Source organism: Natrix helvetica, assembly GCF_964273705.1.
Source record: "Natrix helvetica genome assembly, chromosome: 1".
NCBI classification, from domain to species: Eukaryota; Metazoa; Chordata; class Lepidosauria; order Squamata; family Natricidae; genus Natrix; species Natrix helvetica.
In genome coordinates this window covers 82,989,907-83,009,895 of record NC_138548.1, presented here as the reverse complement: position 1 = coordinate 83,009,895, position 19,989 = coordinate 82,989,907, and the positions used below count along the sequence as shown (strand labels likewise).

At 41.1% G+C, this 19,989-nt stretch overlaps 1 protein-coding gene across 1 annotated transcript in view; it reads right to left on the bottom strand.

Moving 5' to 3' along the window:
- Positions 1-1,289: 1,289 nt before the first annotated feature.
- Positions 1,290-19,989, bottom strand: part of ALX4 (ALX homeobox 4) — a 69,632-nt gene continuing 50,932 nt past the window's right edge. The window contains exons 3-4 of the mRNA XM_081937050.1: positions 9,538-9,666; positions 1,290-2,483 (exon numbers count right to left, since the gene is read on the bottom strand). Coding sequence (XP_081793176.1) covers positions 2,160-2,483; positions 9,538-9,666 — 453 coding nt within the window. The 3' untranslated portion in view covers positions 1,290-2,159. The remainder of the gene's footprint in view (positions 2,484-9,537; positions 9,667-19,989) is intronic.

The following is a 19,989-nucleotide window of genomic DNA, read 5'->3' as shown; positions in this document are numbered from 1 at the left end:
TTTTTGAACAGAATCTCAGCTTGGCTGGACCAAAATCCTCTTTGATCCTTTTTTTTAAAGAGGGCAAACATATGGAAATTGGGAAAATGTGATTATCCTGATGAATGGGAACAACATGAGGCAGGCCTGTGTCTGCTACTTTGCTTTGGGCTGGGGAAAAAAAAAGAATTTCCAACTAAGCGGGGGGTGGGGGGGACACCCTCTTGCTTTATTTCTTCAAGATAGGCCTTTGAGTTACCTCCACTGAGTGGAGAGGAACCGGAGTTTGAAAAAAGAACAACTTGATAGCGACAACAGAAAGGCAGCATATGAAGTGGGTGTATTGCTCATGGCAGTGGGCATCAAACTCTTCAGTTATTATTCCAAAGTTGGTATGTCAAATATCAATCTGAACAAGTAAATCCTTTAAACTGCTCTTCTATCAGAACTGCCAGAGTAGGCCGATGCGAGAAATTAGGGAGACATTTTCCTTGACTGCCCACAGATTTTCTTCCTGATTGGTTCGTCATTGAAACCAAACATCAGGCTAGGCAACCATTACACTAATTCATTTAATTCCCACAACTGATTTTACTGAGGTTGCAATAAATTCATTGGTGTGATGAGGATGGGGTACCAAAGTCAGAGTGTCCCAAACATTAGGTAGCATATAAAAAGGTTGATTTAGTTTACACTAGCCTAGACGTCCTTTATTTGCTGTCAGAATCAGTTCATGGGGTTATGATTGCAAAGTGGCCCTATGGAGATGTATGTCTCTTTGTAATTTCTGCTTAAAGGTAAAGGTTTCATGTCCAACTCTAGGGAACGGTGCTCATCTCTGTTTCTTAGACTAAGGGAGTCTAAAGACACCTCTGTGGTCCTGTGGCCAGCATGACTATATGCTGAGGCACACGGAATGCTGTTATCTTTCTACCGAAATGGTACCTATTGATCTACTTGCATTTGCATGCTTTCAAACTGTTGGGTGGGCAGGAACTGGGGCAAATAACGGGAGCTCACTCCCATCATGTGGCACTCTGAACCCAGGCTGTCAACTTTCCAGCTGACAAGCTCAACGTCTTTAACCATTGAGCCATCACGCCTCCCCAATTTCTGTTTAGGGGGAGTATATTCTTAGTGTGCCTTTCATTGAACCCACAGTTGACTCATGCCTTCATTATTGCAACCCTTGTCTATGCATTATTGCATTGCAGGAGATTGAAGGGAGGGAAATGTCAGGATAAAAGAAAAATGACATAAAGCAACTCAGAAACTCACACAATTCACATGGAAGATAAGGTCTGGATGAATTTCATGTTGCTGTACAGTGTATGGCAACTTTGGTATAGGGTACCCCAATCAAAATGCATCCCGTCTCCTCAGACTTTGGCACCAGCCATCTACAGTGATAGCAACCACATGCCTTTTGGTGCTAGAGATCATATATAAACCCCTTCTGTTCCATTAAAACAGGAAGGTTTCAAAAGAGCTCACATGGGAGCAATTAGCCAGAAATTGTGGGTTGGCCTTTGTTTTCTTGTTTGTTTGACAAAAAGAGAGAGAGAAAGAAATCAGATGAACTTCCAGATGAAGGGCTCCTAATGCTACCAATCAAGGAACCCTGTGTAGCTATTTCTCCCCCCTCCCCAACCTCCACTTTAATAGACTTTCTGTAGTCAAACATGTGAGGGCGGAGGGGAGAAGGGAGGGAGGATGTCATGGGAAAATATAGGACTATTTAAAAAGAAAGACGGCACACTTTGGAATCCTCCCTTACCCCCACCCCAATATTTCTGTGGAAAAGGCCAACGATTGCCTGATGGAATCCTTGGTGGGAGGCAGCTTTCATGCTAGATAGAGCAAGAACAATGGCAAACAGGTAATTAGGAGAACAACAGCGCAAGGGGAATCGAAAACTCAAGTTTGTCTGATGCAGGAGAAATATCCTCTCTTGACTTCCACATTCCTGTTCCTCGGAAGAGGGGTGGGGGAAAGGCCTACATGCTTAAAACACTCCAAATACGGCAATCGGCACCATGCCATTCTCCCTAAGGAAGCGAAAAGTGCTGCATTCAGACCTCTGAGGAGGGCTCACACTGCCCCCAGTCCAAGAGCGGAGGGTTTGGGTCATCTGTCCTGCTTGAGCTGTCCGTTTCTCGAGGGCAAAAGCAGCAGCCCTGTCATGTTGCCCACGATATGGCAGCACTGTGCTCCTTGGCTTTCATCCGCAGGGCTGCAATGCTGGAAGACTTGCGGTCCGGCTCGCTGTTCAACTCATAGCCATTGATGCTGGGGTTGATGCCGGCGCTGCCAAAGAGGCTGCCCATGTGCGTCTGCCCCACGTGGCTGCCGGGACCCGAGACGCTCAGGAATTCGGAGACTCCTCCGGTGGTATGGGGATGAGCATGGGGAGACATGCAGGAAGGCACCGAGTCACAGGGCACTACGCAGGCAGGCACAGGAGAGGCGGCACCGTTGTTGCCAATCCAGGAAGGATTCTGTATCTGAGATATAGTGGGTGGGTGGGGGAAAGTGAGGAACGAAGGAAAGAAAGAAAAAAGGAAAGGAAAATTAGTTCACATTGGCTCATTCCATGCTGCAAAATTCAAGAGCAGGACTTTTCTAAAGGTGGGGACAGATTGTGCATTTACCGTAATATATCTCTTTTTTTCAGTTAAGCTAACCCTGTATATAATAAAAGAAGCAAGTATAAGGGACCCAACTGGCAAAAGAAAGTTCAGAACCATCTAGATTGGAAACATGTGGAAGAGGCCTTCATCCTGCAGTGGATAGCCAACGGCTAAAATGATGATGATGATGATGATGATGATGATGATGATGATGATGAATAAAAGAAGCACGTAAGTATCTTTTTTTTGTAGTGCTGAAGATATAAGAGATGGATGAACTTAAAGGAAATGGGTGGATAGCATTGCTATGGTGGTACAGTGGCTCAGTATTGCAGGCTGACTCTGCCCACAGCCTGGACTTTGATTGTGATGGGCTCAACCTTCCATCCTTCTAAGGTCAATAAAATGAGGAGCCAGATTGTTGGGGGAAATCTGCTCACATTTGTAGACCACTCAAAGAGTGCTGCAAAGTACTGTGAAGCGGTATAGCAAGTCTAAGTCCTATTGCTACCATGGGGGAATTTTATCCTAATAAAGAGGCTTAGCAAAATAAACCTCATTGTAGCTTAGGTTGCAACATCACCAACCAGATAAGAAAACTTCACTATACTTAGGTAAAGGTAAAAGTTCCCCTCACACATATGTGCTAGTTGTTCCCGTTTCTAGGTGGTGATGCTCATCTCTGTTTCAAAGCCGAAGAGCCAGCGCTGTCCGAAGACGTCTCCGTGGTCATGTGGCCGGCATGACTAAATGCCGAAGGCACATGGAATGATGTTACCTTCCCACCAAAGGTGGTTCCTATTTTTCTACTTGCATTTTTTACATGCTTTTGAACTGCTAGGTTGGCAGAAGGTGGGACAAGTAACGGGAGCTCATTCTATTACACAGTGGTAGGGATTCGAACTGCCGAACTGCTAACTATTCTGATCAACAAGTTCAGCATCTTAGCCACTGAGCCACCACATCCCACTATGCTTACACAGATGCAAATGTGCAGTTTGGGTGCACAACAAAGTTCACTGAAAAAGCTGCCATAGGAAGCAGGTCAAGAATTACAGTGGGTTGCTATGGAAATGCTATTATTACTGTGTTTCCCCGAAAATAAGACAGGGTCTTATTTTCTTTTGCCCCACAAAATATGGCCTTGGGCTTATTATAGGGGAGAGCTTATTATTTCTGGGGCAGGTGAGAAGCAAGGCGCGCCTTTTACCTTTCCAGCTCTGTCGTGTTCCTTGCCATTGTGCTCAGGGAAGTGACTGGTAAAAAAAAAAAAACTTCTCGCGAGTTCAATCAAACATCTTGAAATCGCAAGAAGGTTTTTTTTTACCAGGGGCTTCCCTGAATACAATGGCGAGGAATGCAACGGAGCTGGAAAGGTAAGAGGCACGCCTCGTGGCCCAACACCACCCACCTCACCCCAATGGTAAAGGCAGCCTGCCTGGTTCCCTTCCCCGCCGTCCCTTTAATGAGGGGTGGCAGGTGGGAGGGGAGAAGCAAGGCATGCCTCTTACCTTTCCAGCTCCGTCGCGTTCCTCGCCCTTTCACCGATTGAATCCCCTTGTAAAAAAAACCTCATGAGTTCAACTCGCGAGATTTTTTTTACAAGGGGATTCAATGAGCGAAAGGGCGAGGAACATGATGGAGCTGTCAGTCTCTGGTAGCGCTAGGACACGCGTCTCGCTTCTCCCCCCCACACCTGCCACCCCTCACTAAAGGGATGGCGGGGAAGGGAACCAGGCAGGCTGCCTTTATCATTGGGGTGAGGTGGACGGTGTTGGGCTGTGAGGTACATCTCTTATCTTTCCAGCTTTGTCACGTTCCTCGCCCTTTCGCCCATTGAATCCCCTTGTAAAAAAAAAACTCGCGAGTTGAACTAATGAGATTTTTTTTACAAGGGGATTCAATGGGCGAAAGGGCGAGGAATGTGATGAAGCTGGAAAGAGGTGCGCCTCGCGGCCCAACACCGCCCACCTCACCCCAACGGTAAAGGCAGCCTGCCTGGTTCCCTCTCCTGCCATCCCTTTAGTGAGGGGGGAGAGGTGTGTGGGGGGGAGAAGCGAGACCCGTGTCCTTGCGCTACCAGAGATTGACAGCTCTGCCACGTTCCTCACCCTTTCACTCATTGAATCCCCTTGTAAAAAAAAAATCTCGTGAGTTGAATTCATGAGGTTTTTTTACAAGGGGATTCAATGGGCGAAAGGGCGAGGAACGCGACGGAGCTGGAAAGGTAGGAGGCGTGCCTCGCTTCTCCCCCCCACCTGCCACTCCTTGTTAAAGGGACGGCGGGGAAAGGAACCAGGCAGGCTGCCTTTACCATTGGGGCAAAGTGGGCGGTGTTGGGCCACGAGGCGCGCCTCTTACCTTTCCAGCTTTGTTGCATTCCTTGACATTGTATTCAGGGAAGCCCTGGTAAAAAAAAAAACCCTTCTCGCGATTTCAAGATGTTTCATCGAACTCGTGAGAAGTTTTTTTTTCACCAGCCGCTTCCCTGAGCACAATGGCGAGGAACGTGAGGAAGGGAACCAGGCAGGCTGCCTTTGCCATTGGGGTGGGCGGTGTTTTTTTTGCACAAGAAGGAACTGGCGGGAGGGGGTGATCACATTGCTGGCCTGCCGCTGTTTTTGTGGCGAGCCCTCTTTTTGCCCCGGAAGCTGTACCGGTAGGTGGCACAGTGTTAATGGCGGGGACTGGTTGCGCATGCGCTTAAATATTTGGGGCGGGCTTATTTTCAGGGGCGAGCTTATTATGGCACATGCTCTGAAAAGCCCGATTGGGCTTATTAGCAGGGCATGTCTTATTTTCGTGGAAACACGGTATATACTTGTGGAAAGGTAAACGGGATGGTGTTGGGATTTTCCACTTGTTCAGAAATATGTAAATAACCAAATGTGGATTAGTCAATGCTATAGCATGATTGGGAGGGCTTGTGTGAAATAGTCCTCACTTTCAGATTGCCTTATTTCGTGACTGTCCAAAGTTATGATGGTGTAAAAAAAAAACTACTTATGGGTAGTCTGAGCAAATACTTATGATATCCCGAAAGATACCCCAGTTCCTCCGTAATTCCAAGCATAGAAGATTTGAATCTTTTAAAAGACAAAGGTTTCCTATGGAAATTGAGGGAGAAGATGGGAACGGAGGCTGGGAGAACATGAGACCAAGTCTGGAATTTTCAGGAAAAAGAGAAATATAGGAAGGATACAGGATTCTTTCATTTCAGTTGGAAGAAAAAGGTAAATGACTAGAGAAATGCAATATGTCTTTCATTTCTGTTTGATTGCGCTTGGACTAAACCAGTATTTTCTGCTTTTAACATTTCTATACAAAGTAAGGGATTCTGTTCTGAATTATACTTCAGGTATGTTCCAGAAAATCCTTTAAAAAAAAAAAGCTTTAAAACCTTTCTTGCAATGGTGATGATGAAAACAACAACAGAAACAATAATATGTCCCTTGCGGTATGTTTTTGATTGAGGGATGTGTTTGTTTTACTCTTCCTGGGAATTTGTCTCTTCTTTCTGTTGTTTATTATGTCAGGATGTTTTAATAGTTCATGCCACCCAGAGTTGGCATAGAATTAGGCAGCCATACACATTTGGAAATAAATAAGTGACTGGAATCTTCCAATTTCTTTGCTGAGACTTTGGGCAGAGAAATCCTATTTATAGTAGAACAGTAGTTTCTTATGATCTGCTGGATGCAGTACACTTTTGTGGTTTTTTATTTTTATATCAACCTGCTGTTTTCCTACAATCTGAACAGTCCTGTACTTCATCCTCTTCACTATTGAATGTGTGCCTTGTGAGTATTTAAAGTTAAAGGGGGAGAGTTCATATTTTAAACTATTGTTTAAATTTATTTTTAAATAAATGTATTTATTGGTTACAATAAAGCCTGATTTCATTTCTCTCTTCTGAAATTGGCTTGTTTCCCAAGGAAGGAAGGGCCACTTCCTCATCCTCCACCCAAACTCAAATTTTACCATTTTATTACCTGAAAACTACCTTTCTCATAAACCAAGGTTAGAAGGAAGCATCTAGTGAGAGACAACGTAGTGGAAGATAAGTAGTGGCAGTGGGAACTACTGAGCTGCTATCTCCAAAACAAGAGTTTTATTTTATGTATTTATTATATTTATTACATTTATTTCACTGCCCGCCTCCCCTAACAGACTCTGGGTGATTGAGTATGGATACAGACAGGGTATGATGACCTCGAGGGCTTATGGAAGAAGAGATTTGGGATTCCACCTTTCTAGAAGCATGGAGTATACTTTTGAGAAAAGAGTCCTGACTCTTTATAAATGCATACAAGTGTTGTTTGGGGAGGTTAGAGTTCATCATTCTTATTTCCCTTCTGTTCTTCCTGCCCCACCATCAATCTGAGGAAGTAGAGTATGATCCACAATATCTTCTGCGTTCATGCATGTAAAGGCCAAGTCTCACAAAACTCTTTGTTGTTTTTGCTGCAAAAGAGTAGCAAACTCTAAGCGATTTTTTAGAAACTATTATGAAGTTCCTACTCCAGCACTCCTTTGCTCCACTACACCTTTTTTTTTAAGGATATGAAAGGGAAATATTCTTACAGTAACTAAGCATTGGGGAAGTCCAAATTCAGCATGTCCAAAGGGAAAGGCAGAGAGGGAGGTGTGAAGATGAGAAGAGTGTAAGATGAAAGAAAGCAAGAGAGGAGAGGATCCAGATGGAACGTGGGAAAACACAGTTTTCTAACAGGCCTGCACTTCTCAGCCTTTCATCATCATTGGCTTTGGCTCTGCTCTGACCTTTCCTTCTGGCATGCTACAGATAAGTGGCAGCTATTGTGAGAGCAATAGGATAAAACTCAAAGGTGATCAAAATACGAGCCATAAAATGGCAAGAATCCTGATGTCTGTCTGTCTGTCTGTCTGTCTGTCTGTGTCTGTCTGTCTGTCTGTCTGTCTGTCTGTCTGTCTGTCTGTCTGTCTGTCTACCTACCTACCTACCTACCTACCTACCTACCTACCTATCTATCTATCTATCTATCTATCTCTCTCTCTCTCTCTCAGTATGTGCACACACACACACGTATATCTACTGATGATACGATTCTCTTTTACAATATGAAGTAGAACTACAGTGACCATGTGTCCTTTATTTCAGAAAGCTGTCCTTCCGCTTTATTTATTTTTCAAAAACCCGGTTCTGGCTTTTAATTTTTACCATGCAAATGGTGCCATTTAATGCATAGTCTGATTGCAGAAATCTTTCTTAACACATGCCACTTATAACTCCAGATATTTTTCATTGGAATATACTTTTTGAATAGGGTTTTTTTTTGTTTTTTTTTGGGGGGGGCGTCTTTTTCGTTTGTAAAGCAAAATTTAACATAAAACATGTTTTTTCATCCTTACGAACTTTCAGATTCTCTCCCCACCTTTCAAGTTTACCATTTCCCCCCCCCCAGGAAAATATGATAACCGTGAGTATAACTTTAGTTGTTTTCATCTCAAACAGAATACTATGATGCAGCTTGAAAAGATTAAAAAACAACAATTAAAAGGATCAGAATATTAAGGTTAACTTGTTAAAGAAAAGCTTAAATAGTGAAGGGCTTTTGGTTCGGAGGTGAGGAGGGGCATTTTGTGGGCTATTCGGTCCATTTTTGGCTGCAATGGCCTCCTGCAGGCCATCTTTTTCTTTGGCTCTTCAGGGCTGCCACCCTTGGTAGATGAGCTTGCTGTGCGAACTGTGAGGGGGTTGGATGGCGATGGAGTGAGATGTATAGCCATAACAACATTCTTTCCCCTGGGAGTCAAGGACGTTTAGCCTGCATCTAGAGAGGCATGACTTGGAAACAACTCCAGTTAGGGTGGTGACCTGATTGTGATGGACATGCGGGTGCAGGGGAAGGGACTTTGACTTTCCTTTGGGTGGTGAAAACCCGAGAGACTTCAGATTCGGGTTTTCCTAGATATGCCAATATGACATCTCTAATAAAATGGAACTTTAAGGAAACTCAAGGCTCAGAGTCTCACTTGCTTGGGGGTGTTACTTGGAACCCTGACAGCAACCCTCTTCCAACAAAAACACAGCTCAGGAGGGCTATGGGCGGCAGAGGCACCTTTACTGTTTCCAGGGCATTCCCGTGGGCCAGATCTAAGCACCCCATGCGCTCGATCTGATCCCCGGGCCTTGAGTTTGACACCCCTGCTCTAAGCAGTTTACAGAGCCAGGATATTGCCCCCAACAATCCAGGTCCTCATTTTCCGGTCTCAGAAGGATGAAAGGCTGAGTCAACTTTGAATTGGTCAGGTTTGAACTGCTCGGCAGTCAGCAGAGCTAGCCTGTAATACTGCATTCTAACCACTATGCCACAATGGCTCTTATCACTCAAGGCACAAAAGACCAGGCTGAAATTATCATATTTTGTACATATTATGAGAAGGTTTAGTTATTTGAAACATGTTCTACTGATGGGAAAAGTGAAAGGAAAGAAAAGAAGATGATAACTACAGATGGATGGACTCAGTTGCAGTGGCAATGGGTGCATTGTTGGAAGGTCTGAAGGACTAGGTTATTGTGCGAAAAAATCTATCTATATGATAGACTTGACACCAACTTGATGGCTCATAATCAATCAATCAATTGGCTGAAGACTCCAAATGGTTTACATATTCTCCAAATCACCTCAGCATTTCTCCATCCTGTGGAGTACTTGTGGTGAGATGGGTGGCAAACAAATGTAACACATTATAAATAAATAAACAAATAAACAAACAGACAGATAAATAATAAATAAGTTACTGTTAAAATTGAAAAGGTTAAAATGTTCATTTCTTGAATGTTAAACTCTCATTTCACCTAGCAAAATGTCATTTGATTTACGGCAGAGCCTCTGATAAAACTGTCAAAAGGTTCACGACAGGTGTGTTGATGAAGAGCACTTACCTGGGCATAGTTTTCTGCTCGAGTTAGCAAAGGCAACTCATAGGCAGTGGAGAAATGTGTGCGAACCTGTTGCATTTGACCAAATCGTTCTCGCTTTCTCCATTTCGCTCTTCGGTTCTGAAACCAAACCTGAGGAGATCATCAGCAAGAAATCCACATCAGAGAAGAAACAATCCGTGCCATTTTTCTACAGACAGTTCATTCAGAAGGTTTAAACAGTACGGACAGAAAGACAGTGTAGACTATTTAGAAGGGGTGCTTTACAATGCATACAGGCACAAATACAGGCACCTCTCTTTGAACTATTAAAGCAACCATCCTTTGCAACCATCCTTTGCAGAAAGTAAAGCAAAATAACTGTTTCTGCAGGCATATGGGGATAAGCTGTGAATTGCAACAGCAAGCTGTAGTTGTTTCAAGTCTTCCAATGATAAGGCTACGTTAACTATTTGAAGAGAAATTCATCACTCATGCTAAGAAGCGCCTACTTCAATATTTTGTTTAGCTAGTTAATAATTTGAAGAGATCCAGTTTGCTGTAGTGAGTAAGGCATCAGGCTAGAAACTGTGAGACTGTATGCTCTAGTCCTGCCCTAAGAAGGAGGCAATGGGGATAACTATCTTCAAAGCGCTCCATGGCACAGGACCTAGTTACCTGCGGGATCGCATCTCACCTCATACATCCCTGCGACCAATTCGCTCCCACAGGGAGGGACTCCTCCGGGTGCTGTCCACTAAGCAATGCCAACGGGCGGCGCCCAGGAGTAGAGCCTTCTCTGTGATGGGCCCAACCCTCTGGAATGACCTCCCCCCCGATATCAGAACCACTATCGACCTCCGCTCCTTCCGACAGAAACTCAAGACCCACCTGTTCCAATTAGCTGGCCTAGCCGATTTATAGTCCCATTTTTAGCCTCCTGGCAAACATCTTATTCTGGGGTAGTGTTTTTTTTTAGGGGTAGTTTTTAATTCTAATTCTAATTTTAATTATTACTGTACAGTTTATATGTTACCTCCTCCATCTATATTTATCTATATTTATGTATTTATATTGTTTTTAATATGACTGTACACCGCCCCGAGTCCTTTCTGGGAGAGGGCGCGGTTTATAAATTAAATAAAAGTAAAGTAAGTAAAAAGGAAACCCCTTCCGAAAAAGCTTCCCAAGAAAACAGCCAGGGACTAATCCAGACAATGACCAAGAGACAGCACCAATTCTAAGGCATAATAATAAAATGGAGGCAGAGGTTTACTTCAGGTCAAACAAGCTGTCAAAGAAGAAAAGCATGCATTAGCCTGATTATTTAAAAGCCAAGAACAAACATTGATGCAAGTTAAAAACTGGAACTTAACAATGTTTAGGAAACAAAAAGTGATTATTGAAATAATGCAATAAAAGCATGAACAGAATTCTGGCAAGGAAAAACATTACATAGTCAATTTCTACAAAGGATTGAGGGGAAGGTGAAATAAAAATAAAACCTGGCCGTGGCTTACAACTGGAACATTTGAAAAATGAAACTGAGGGCTTAATGTTGGCTGTTCACAGCAAGTGATTTGAATTAATGCAACCAAAGCCAGAACTGAAAAAAATCAGCAAATGATTTTTAGAGCAAATTGTGCAAAGAAGCAGAAGAAATAGTAGATCATATACTCAGCTCATGCAAGGTCAAAATAACAACATCACACATTTGCCAAAACGATTCACTGGAAAATCTGTGAAAATGATCATGTATCAGTATGAAAAAAAAAAATAGACTTGAAGAAATAGGGGAAAAAAAAGACAGGTTAAAATATTGTAGGATTTCTGAGTCTAGGCTCACAATGCACCAGATGTAACTGTGGTTGAATAGATAATTGACACGATAATACCAGGGGACAATAGAATTGAAGATTAAAAAATTGAAGAAGATCACGAAGTATCAAGATCTGAAAATCGAAATGGAAAGATTATGACATACAGTGACCATCTTGGTCCCAGCGGGTCCCACACTGGATGCCATGCCAAAAAATCTTGGCGACCTCATAGAAAATCTGTTGAGTGACAAAATCTCCATGTGTGTCAATTGCAAAGACCACACTAGTGGGATCCACATGTATGTTAAACTGATACATTGTGACATTTTGGGTTCTTGGGAAGAACTCGATGCATATGAAATCCACACCAGCTAAAGAACTGGAAGCTGTGATTTCACATTGTTGTGAACAGATATAATAATAATAACTTAAAATCCAAATGAACAGACACTATGCTTTGTAACCAAAAATCATATTGATTGGCTGTGTTTGCCCAGAGCTCAAGGGATAGAGGACTTCTATTGTGTGGTGGTGGGGAAAAGCAAGGTCTGAATGATTACATTAAGAAAAGCCAAGAATCTTTGCTGAAGAAAGTTAATTATAAGTATAATCTTTATTGCCATTGTACAAAATAAATACAACAAAATTGGTTAAGGTTAATTAAGGAAAACTCTTGAAAACAAAGGTGAAGGTAGACTATAGAAGGAAAACAATTTAATTGTAGATTACCCATATAATAATATAATATAATATTATAATATTATTATTATAATATAATAATAATTTGAAGGAAAAATGCTGCTCCTGAAATCTAGAAGTGGAAGAGGTCATCTAATCATACCCCTAGCTCAGCACAGGATCCTTTGAAGCATTTCAGATAAATAAAATGGATTGCCTCACTTCATGAGGCAATTCCCCCCCCCACTGATTGATAGTTTGAACCATCAAGAAATTCCTTCTAATATTGAGCCTGAATCTATATTTCCAGTTGTTTCAACACACTTGTTCAGGTTCTGTCCTCTGAGGCAACAGAGAACAAATCCATTCCCTCCTCAATAGTATATGCAATGACCGGTACCACATCATGAAATACTTCATTGAATGATTTGCTGAAGTCTGAATATATTATGTTCATGACATTCCCCTGATCCATAATGCGAACAGCTCTGTCAAAAAAGAAATTAAAACTAATGTGTCCTGGCTTGTTTGTGACAAGTAAACTGTAAACTGTCTTGTAAACTGTTGCATTCCTATCCAAGTGCTTACAAATATATTACTTAATTATCTTCTTGAGGACTTTGCGCAGTACAGACATCAAGTTAAAAGAGCTGTACTGCGCAAAGAGTCCTTTTTTTGAAAACAGATTCAACCTTTCCTTCAATCTTCTGAGATCTAGCCGTTCTCCAGAATTTCTTAATGAGTACAGTTAGCAGTTCTACAATCTTCTCTGCTCCTTTCTTCAGTACTTTAAATTACAATTCACATGGTTTGGGAGACTTGAATTTGTTTATGATAACTAAAATGTTCTTTTGCCATTTCCTTGCCTATCGTAACATGCAACTCCCATCTTCCACCACCTGATGCCATCACATTATATCCTTCCTTTCTCATGATGTCATTTATATTGTGTTCTATGTTGACTGTAATGTGTAACAGCACTATTTTTTAATCTCACATTTCTCCTGTACATACAGACATATGATAAAGAAAATTAATAGTAAGAATAGTGCTATTACTATTTCATGCAAGGGGGGAAAAAAAACCCAAATCCAAACATGATCAGAATGCAAATTGTAAAGCCCAGGTTAAAGCAAATAATATGTACACTCCAACAGAACAACGGTGCATCTCCCAAAAGATGAATAGTTGTAGGCTGTAACTCACTTTTAAAAGTATTATATATGTGATATAGTGTTGAGAGCTGGATAAAACCAAAGGCCTATTTAAGCTAGAATTCTATTTCACATACAAGATACATTTAAGACATTTATCATATGGACAAGAAAGTAACATTCCTCACCGATTGTTGCTCTCCAGCAACTGACATTTAACATATGCTGCCTATGATTTAGGCAATAATAAGCAGCTTTTTCAAACTATATAAATTGGTATCTATCATCAATGTCATAGTAGAGAAAACTACAGCTAATTTGACCATATCTAGCTCTATAACTGCTCCCATATCTGCTCCCCATACAGTAAAAAGTTTTTTTAGGTTTTAAAATTCTAAGCCCAGAAACACTGATATTGTCATAATACGTTATGGATATAATAAAGCTAAATTATCAATAATCAAAAAAGAATCTAAAGTAAGAGTTGAATCAGAATTCTAATCAACTATCATAATTTTCATCCTTTGCTGCTGTTCAGCTATTAAAAAAGATTACTTTCAGTCTTGCTGATACAGTGCTTAAAATTACTGTTAGAATTCTTATTTTTAAAAGTAATGCTGGCTGCAGAATTCTGGGCGTTGAAGTCCGTAAGTCTTAAAGTTGCCAAGTTTGTAGGATCCTGATATAATGTAATGATAATAACTTAAAAGACAATAATTATAATAAATTATAACAATAAGGAAACAAAGATCTGGGCATTTCTTTGCACAAATGAAATTTCTACGTTCTAGTCTGCTTTACATATATTTGTTCCTCTTTAGTCCTCTTAATAGAACTCAAGAGATGAATAAACATCCCCATGAAACATAAAACAACTATGTAACACAGATGGTATAAAGGTATGTGAACTGACCTGGTTGTCAGACCTGGAAGCTAGCTTTTACATTGGGCCTCCAGGCCTGTCACAATTTCTACTGTGGGAAAATGGGAGGGGGATTATGTGGCGTATGGGTGAGATATAGCCAAAATAACATTCTTTTCTCAGAGAATCAAGGACACCTTGCCCTGCAGCTGCGATGGTGTGACTGGGAGACATCTCCACTTTTGGATGGTGCCTAGTTGGATCGTGTGATGGACTTGTGGGTGCTGGGCAGGGACATGAACTTTCTTTGGGGTAGGGAAAACCTGGAAGCTTTCAGATTCGGGTTTTCCCAGATCTGCCAATATGACATATCTAATAAAATGGAACTTTGAAGAAACTCAAGCCTCGGAGTCTTCTTTCATTGTGGGTGTTACTTGGAACCCTGACACTGGTTTTATTTCAGTGAATATTTTCCCATGTTGCCTTGTGTCTATGGAGATTCTCAATCATCCAGGTCATGGTTGTCCCAAAGGTGCTTTTTCAAGAGGCAATTGAACTTTCTGTTTTTTTTTTCTTTGAAGACGTTTTGCTTCTCATCAAAGAAACTTCTTCAGCTCTGACTGAATGTCTTCAAAGAAAAACCAGAAAGTCCACTTGCCTCTTGAAAAAGCACCTTTGGGACATGTTGCCATGTATTATTTTCCTATTATTCCTATTTTGCCATTTTCCATATTATTCTTGCCCCTGATCCCTTTTTAGAATTGATAATAGGGGAGAATAGCAATTCCCTTTTCTGTCATCCCTTCTCCTATTTTTAGAGTCTGACTTCCCTTTTAAACTGCTGGATTCATCCTTCACTTTGATCTGGGAGAAGAGATTTCCTTCTGCTTGCTTGAAGTTGGCAAGGAGCATCTCAGTGCGGGGAGATGAGATGGCTTGTTGCTTATCCAACAGCATCACTCATTTGTACGTAATGGCTAGGACTGCATTTGTAACGACTGTCTGGCAGCTGTAGCATTTTGAGTTATGGCAATTATTTTGGCCTGGCCTGTACCTTATACCAGAAATGATGATTCCCTACCAGTTAGACAGGAACTCTGAGAGACTACAAGATCAAACAGGGAGCAGGCTGGTGGGAGGGAAGAATGGGCTACATCAATGATGACACAGGAACATACATTTATGAAGGGAAGGGGAGGAAAAAAAGCTTAAGCAATAGGGCTGAAAGTATCTATCACCCTAGCTAGACAGACTTGCCTTCACCATACATTGACATTGATCCCTCCTGTAAACAGTCCAGCTGGCAGCCATTTGCATGCTTGGCCAAGCCTGTATCTTTGATCTGCAGATGCAGAGTCCAGGATGCTGACCCTGACTGATGTAAAAAGGAGTGGGTAACAGGTACAGAGGGTGCTGTCAGTGGGGAGCAGAACATATGCTATACAGATGTGCCCATCTCCATAGATGGCAAACACATTTCTCCCTGTCAGTGTACAGAGTTCCCAAAGGTCCTCCTGAATATGCATGATGTGTGCTGCGGAATTGTTCTAGGCTATCCAGGCATGCCCAAAGACGAAGAGAAACCTTAACAGCAACTTTTGACGGGAAGGCTTGTGCCGGCAATATGTGTAAAAACCCAAATATCAAAGCCGCTTTCATATTCACAGGTTAAGCTTTTCAGAGGAATGAAGCTGACCTTGGACCTCTCAGTAGGTTGATCTGAGAGGGAACCCAGATCTAATTTTCCATTTCAGAATGATCAGGTATTTGAGGAAATGCAGTGCTGCGTTGAGAGCAAGTCTGCGGAGCAGATGCCACAATGCTGTTCTGCAGAATGAATAGGAGAGCCTCCGACACAGCTTGGTTGATTTAACCCATTGCAATGAAAGGAAGTAATCTAAATTAACCTCTAAAGAAGAGAAGTCCAATAAGACAATCAAATCAAGAACGTAAACTTATGTAACTGCCCCACAACTAGAAAAATAATTGGTTTTCTGCCTGTTTGCTGGACAGATCTACCTTCCCTCCTAAGTGCTTACAATTAGCATGCAACGGTTATTATTTTATATCAAATCTGGAGACAGTTCATATTATACAGTAAGTCTGGGCAATAGACAACTAAATGTTCATATGTGCTACAATTTTTATAGGCAATACAATTTTCAAGGATTAACCCAGTTGATTTTGAGAAACATTAAAGAGGCAGCCAGGGGGTGGGGACGGGGACTGTCCAAGCTGAATTTGGGTGCCCTGGAGTTTTCAAATAAAAGTTGTTGACATTCACTCCAGAGATCTAAAAAGGGGTAGCTTAGGCTTGATATTAGTGTCAATTCCTCATCTCTTCCTTCGTTCCATTTCAACAAACATGCTTCTCAACTAAGCAGTGATGAACTTTCGGGCTCAGTAGCCATGGTTTAGAAAAGTAGACCATGGCCATTCATCACTGCTTCATTGATGCCAATTGTGAAAGTCTATACCAGTATATACTTCTCAATTCTTTACTAAAATGTGATTGTTATATTGATTGCTAAGTATTTATGAAATACAATAAAAAAGAGAAAAAAAATCTAATCCAAAGTTCTTTTTTTTCTGCATCTTTTGATAAATATTTGTAATACTTTATGTCTCAGCAAGTAGGTTGGAAGATCTTCAGTATTGTGAGCCAGTTCTATGCTTGGATGCTAAATTTCCAGAAAATACCAGATTGTTGTCTAGATTGGGAAAAAGACAATAGCAAATCACCTTCATACGGCTGCCAAGAAAACAGCATATTGATTTAATTACTGGGACTTGAGCTCAAAGTTAGGGCATTTTTACCTTTTATAATGTGAGGGTAAAGGTTCGTTCTCTGAGCTTTTGGGTTGGTTTCTGAATATTTCATTACCAGGCTAGGTAACATCTTCAGCGGAGTTTAGGAGTTCCCCTAAACTCCGCAGAAGATATTACCTAGCCTGGTAAGAAAACATTCAAGAAACAACCCACAAGCTCAAAAAACGAACCCTGATCGTCATCCTAGAGCTGAGCTACAGATATTCGCTACTTTTATAATGTTTTAATCAGTGGCGAGATTCAAATAATTTAACAACCGGTTCTCTGCCCTAATGATTTCTTCCAACAACCAGTTCATCAAACTGCTCAGAAAGTTAACAACCGGTTCTCTCAAAGTGGTGCGAACTGGCTGAATCCCACCACTGGTTGAAATCAGATTGTAGTCCAAGCACAGGTGATTCTCAACTTACAATCATTCATTTAACAACTATTCAAAATTATAATGGCACTGAAAAATGGGACTTACATCTGGTCCTAACACTTAATGACTACCGCAGCAATACACCCACCCACCCACTCACAACTTTGGACACTTGAAAACCAACATATATTTATGACAGAGACAGCATCCCCAGGTCATGTGATTGATGGTCAATGGGGGAAGCCAAATTTGCTTAACAACTGTAAGATTTACTTAATTAATTATACCAAATTTCTTAGCAACCAGGGCAAAAAAAAGTTTGTAAAATTGGGCATGACTCACTTTACAGCTGTCTCGTTAGCAACAGATATTTTATGCCAACTGTGATTTCTAGTTGAGGACTACCTGTGCAAAAACATCATTTGATTCCATCAGAAACTTTCATTTGCTTCCCCAACAGAGCTGTCAATCATCAGCAGACATACTTTACTTAGATCAGTGGTCCCTGATCCCAGGTCCATGGACTGGCACAGCTATGCGGCATGCCAAAAACTGGACCGCGCAAACAATACAGGTAGCACACAAAACCACACCACCTTTGGTCCACAGAAAAAAACCTTTCTCCGTGGAACCAGTCCCTAGTGCCTTGAAAGTTAGGGGCCACTGCGTTAGATAAATGGGAAGTTCATGGCATTAATGAAAAACAAACTAGAAAAGCTATCCTCAAGTTGGATCAACCGTGATGCTTATTTCAGGCACACATATATTCTGAGGCTATTGCTTCATCATCTTTCCAAAGGCATTAAAACCATAGGGGAAATCGACACAACTTTTTATCTATGATTCAGTGCTTTGTAACACTGCAGAAAGGCAGGTGCTGTGTCTGTAGAACAAGAGCAAGCAAACAAACAGAGCCAGTCCCAAACAATGCTACTTTTAGCTTTAGTTTCTATGTGTTGCAAATTGCTACAATGGGGAAAGCTGGCAGAGACTGGAATGGAAGTGTCCGATAGACAGCTCTATTTTCTAATCACAGAAGTTGTGTTCAGGTGACATTGCTGATTAAGTCATCCACTCCATAGGGCAATTCACCCAACTCTCATAAGATGTAAGGAAAGCCATTAGTCATGTAATGGCCATTTCATTTCCCTTGCCCCAAGCTTGGAGGCTATCATGAACTACCTTTTTTTCATTCCTGGTAACAACAACAGTTGTATCATCCCTTTCCCAACACATTTATCTTCCCTTTCCTTCAGTATCAATGAATGGGGTGAAACATAAAGAGAAGCGATAGAGATGAAGTCTTTAGAAAAGCTCTGTTTTCTAAGGTTCTGATAGCATGACATAGTTCAGGGGTGTCAAACTTGCATTGTCATGACATCATCACATGACATATCATGACTTTCCCCTCTTCGCTAAACCAGGCATGGGTGTGGCCAGCATGTGACGTATCTGGCTCAAGGGGCTGCGAGTTTGACACCTCTTGTTGGAGGTGGAATTAATCAGCCCTGGAAACTAATAGTGGGAGAAACCTTAATATTTTCCACATTGCCATTTCACAAATTTGTGGAGGAACATTGGTTCTGGCAAGAAATCTTTCATCAGGTATATGGAAAAAAATCTTTTCCCTTTTAATAAATAATGTCTCTTTCAAGTTGAATTTGATTCTTGACTTCCTATTATCCTCTCACTTTTGAGATCAATCCAAGTTGACTTATGTTACTGCCACCCACTTTAAATTGGCCACTTTCTTTGATTTAGATAAATGGAAAAACTATTTACAAAAAGTACTTCATGTGGTAGAGAACACCATTTAGTTAGATTGCAGTAGAATTTCCATATGCTATTTCTACTATTGTTATTGCCAACATAACTATAAACAAGGTATGCTTTAAATAAGAGAACCATGAACCATTCCCCAACCTGCTAGCTGGGGAATTCTGGGAATTGAAGTCTAGAGATCTTAAAATTGCTAAGATTGAAAAACACTGGAATATGCTGTTTTCTTCCAGCAGAGGAAAAAAATGGAAACAACCCAAGAAGCTTAATCCAAGAAGGTCACTTGACAGGCTGGATTGTTTTTGCTCTCTTCTTCCCACTTTTTAGTTAAGTTTTTAATAAGGAGTTGGCTTTTTTAACCTCAGCATCTGATGGTCCTGACAAACTTTGCCTGGGCTATAAAAGAAACAAACATCTGTTCCTATAAGTTTCATTAAAGAAATGAATTTCAAGCTTGTTAAAACTTTCTCTTTGTACATCGGTGGTATCATTTTGGTTAAAAAAAAGAGAGAACCACACTTAATGCAAGAATATCTATCTATCTATCTATCTATCTATCTATCTATCTATCTATCTATCATCATATATCTATCATCTATCATCTACCTACCTACTTACCTACCTAACTAACTACCTAACTACCTATTTATTTATCTACCTACCTACCTATCATTATATTTTCTGACTCTTAACACATGGTTCATCCCTAACATACTCCAAGTGAGTTGTCACTCATACAGACCACATTCCCACACCCACACATCATCAGACTCTTTCTCATCATCACTGTTTCTTGCCTCATCTGACTCTTTCAAACACTTCCATAGCCCTGCTTTTCATCCAGCTTATCCTTCCCTTTCCTTTAGAGGGCAAGAGCTTTATTCTCTTGTTTGAGTACAGGAAAAGAGCCAGAATTCATCTTTAATCACTGAAACTGGACACCATTTTATCAGTGGCTTGGAATGGGAAATTCGAGCTTGGGATAAGAGAGCC